Source organism: Pygoscelis adeliae, unplaced genomic scaffold (assembly GCF_000699105.1).
Source record: "Pygoscelis adeliae isolate BGI_AS28 unplaced genomic scaffold, ASM69910v1 Scaffold88, whole genome shotgun sequence".
Lineage (NCBI taxonomy): Eukaryota > Metazoa > Chordata > Aves > Sphenisciformes > Spheniscidae > Pygoscelis > Pygoscelis adeliae.
This window is the reverse complement of record NW_008825616.1, coordinates 3440149-3443031: the sequence shown is the minus strand read 5'-3', so window position 1 is coordinate 3443031 and position 2883 is coordinate 3440149. Positions and strand designations below refer to the sequence as shown.

Sequence of the window (2883 nt, the reverse complement as noted above, 5' to 3'; positions counted from 1 at the left end):
TTCAACCTGTTCTCCAAACACCCACAAAGGAACAGAGTGACACAGTACACATCAATACATATGAGTTTGGAACATCGATCATGCAATTAACGCATAAATAACAAAACTCATTTATCAAAAAACAAAGTAAGTTGTGGGTACAAGGAGTCTCATGCCTACCTTTCCATCGCATGTGATTTGTCTACGAGCTAACCACTTTATCCCATAAATATTACAGCCTAAGTGAGCCTTCTTTGAGCTCTCCCTGCGAGGCAGTGTGGCTGCCTGGCAGTGATCTCTCCTTGAGCTGGGACGCCTCTCAAGGTTGCTCCTCAAGGCAGAGAGACCTTTTACCAACGGCAGATCGTTGGACGAGCCCCATTTGAGCTCCCCCTGAATTGCAGCTAGACTGCTGCCAGGTGACTCTCCCCTTGAGCAGGGACGCCTCTCAAGGTTTGAGATTCCTCACCTGAGATTCAGAGATCCTTCCTTGCCCAAGGCGGAGAGATCCCTTACTCCTCGACGTTGAGAGATGCCTTGCTCCTCGATGTTGAGAGATTCCTTGCCACACCAGATCCTCAGTAAGTGACTAATAGCTTGTTAAACTTTGTAAGTTTCACTAACTCAACTTTTCCTTTGTATGTTTCTTCCATGCAGTAATTAATAAGGTGAACCTTGCCATCAAACTTATTGTGCCTTAGTAAACCACTGTCAAACTTTGTTAAATTCCATCGAATTTACTGAACTCTGTCAAATTATTATTTTACCTCAATAAAACATATTGCCGCTTCTCTCTTTTGAGTGAGGTGCATTCCACTCCTCCGCGACACATTCAAACCCCCTGGTTGGAAGAACTCAAGTCTAAAAATGACAAAATTCAGCAAGTTGACAATGACTGGGGAAGGCATCTGTGCCATATGCCTATCCTGCTACCAGTACTATGGATGTGGTTGTTAGTGGTTGTTACTTCTTACTATAAGAAGATCCAGAACATCAGTATCAGGAATTCCTGGAGGGATCCAAATACTATTGGAGACCTCTAACAAACCGTTATAAACTCTTCAATATTAGGATAAAAGAGGCCCTTTGAAACTTAAAAGATTTCTGTGTACCTCTTAGTTCCTGAGGATCTAGGAGAAAACTGCCAATACTTTAAGTACTTTTAAATATTGTCTATTTCCTACTACTCCAGCCCTTACAGTCATCCAGAGTTTTCTGCATATATTTATACCAACAAGATCAACAGGCAAGGGAGAGCCAGGTTCTCTCTATGGCATGAGGAAGCCAGGTATATCTGGGACCGGCAGCTGTGAATGTAAGAGCAATTGCCTCCCATCCTGTCTACATCAGTCTCGCTGAAGCAGACCCATATTCTACAACCCTGTCTTGGCATCGTTTTGTTGCTCACGACCTACCCATTAGTTGGATGATGGACAGAAAAGAAGAAAAAGAAAAAACCCTAATCTGCTGCAGTTTAAAATGTTTTATTCCAAAACAGGAAACAGCTGAGCAGACTGACATCCAAGCTGGTCGCAGGATGTTTTCTCTCTGGGAAGTTCAGCGACTACTTTCACTGTTGACAGATCCAGTGTCTGAGACACTGACCTCTCTGTTTTCCCCAGAACAGTGCAATTGCCTCTCTGTCCCAAAGGAATGCTCACAGCCTGTGGTAGCTCTTTTATATCCAACACAACATCGTCTTCTCCTGTCTGTGCATTGCTTTCTCAACACTCAAGGGACAATCTTCTTTTGCAGGGTGAAAGAATCTTAAGCCAGCTTGGACTGGACTTGGGGTTTCCTATTCAAGTGTAGGACTACCACTCTCCTTAGTATTTGAGTAACGAAAATTGCTTTCTTAGTAATTACGACATCAATTGCAAAATAAAAACCTTATGACAGCCCTCCAACATATTCTTTCACCTTCTAATCCATGTTTTTTCTTGAAACTTTCTCTATATTAGTAAACTAACGTGGGTCAGGGCATGAGTCTGAACACCATCCCACGATCATCCTTACTGTTAAGTAGTCAGCACAATGCTGGGCAAGTTTCTGGCTCAGAACAACTAATACTGGGCACAGTCTGGGGATCATTCCTAACAGCGTTTGCATACAGTCACCCCCTTTCAGCCTTTAGCCTGCCGTCACGTGAACAGGCAGTAGACCGCTAGCTGAAAGGGTTCAAGAAGTGAGAAAGCAGTGAGTGCCAGACTGTCCACTCTAAGGTCAGCTATAAAGCCATTGCAAAGAGCCATAGTTGTGGTATCTACTCTGAGCGTTCCTGGCCCTGTCTGTGGCCACTCTGTTCAGGTGGTGTGAACGAGGGCGTGAGATGGCATTCAAGTGCCAGCAGTGCTCACCTCCCAGGGTATTTCAATCCAAAGTGGATACGTGCCTTTTGTGGGCTAGGAGATTTACAGTGTGAGTGGTAGTCTGTCACTTCCATGGGTGGAGTTCCTAGAAGCTAGTGCAGTACTCTGTATGAATAAAATATACTCCAGCCACTAATAATGTCTGATATGTCTCTGCAGACACAACTCAGATGTGCGCTGAAGAGAAAGAAAATGATCTTACTCCTCCACTTGAGCACTGTATTAGGACAAAGTAAGTGAAACTACAGTTTTTCATACAGATATATTCAGTTATTGATATAAATAATATATGTAAGGCTGGAGTGTGGTAAAAAATATTGCAGCAAGTGATCTTGCAAAATTACTGCTTAAAAATCAGAAAGAATCTGAATAGGCCAGGCTGTGATAATATGTATTACACATTTAATTGTGTGTTATTGTAGTTAACATCAAACTGGCTAAGATGTTCACTTCATTCTTAGAGGAACCTTCATTACATCACCAAGAACTGACTGAGCCAAATTCAGTTTGAGAGCAAAACTTGATTTCAATAGAT

At 42.7% G+C, this 2883-nt stretch overlaps 1 protein-coding gene across 1 annotated transcript in view; it reads left to right on the top strand.

Annotated features, from left to right (window-relative positions):
- The window catches only part of FAM188B (family with sequence similarity 188, member B), a 90166-nt gene extending 87582 nt beyond the window's left edge, over positions 1-2584 (top strand). The window contains exon 17 of the mRNA XM_009333297.1: positions 2508-2584. Coding sequence (XP_009331572.1) covers positions 2508-2584 — 77 coding nt within the window. The remainder of the gene's footprint in view (positions 1-2507) is intronic.
- The last annotated feature ends 299 nt before the right edge of the window (positions 2585-2883 follow it).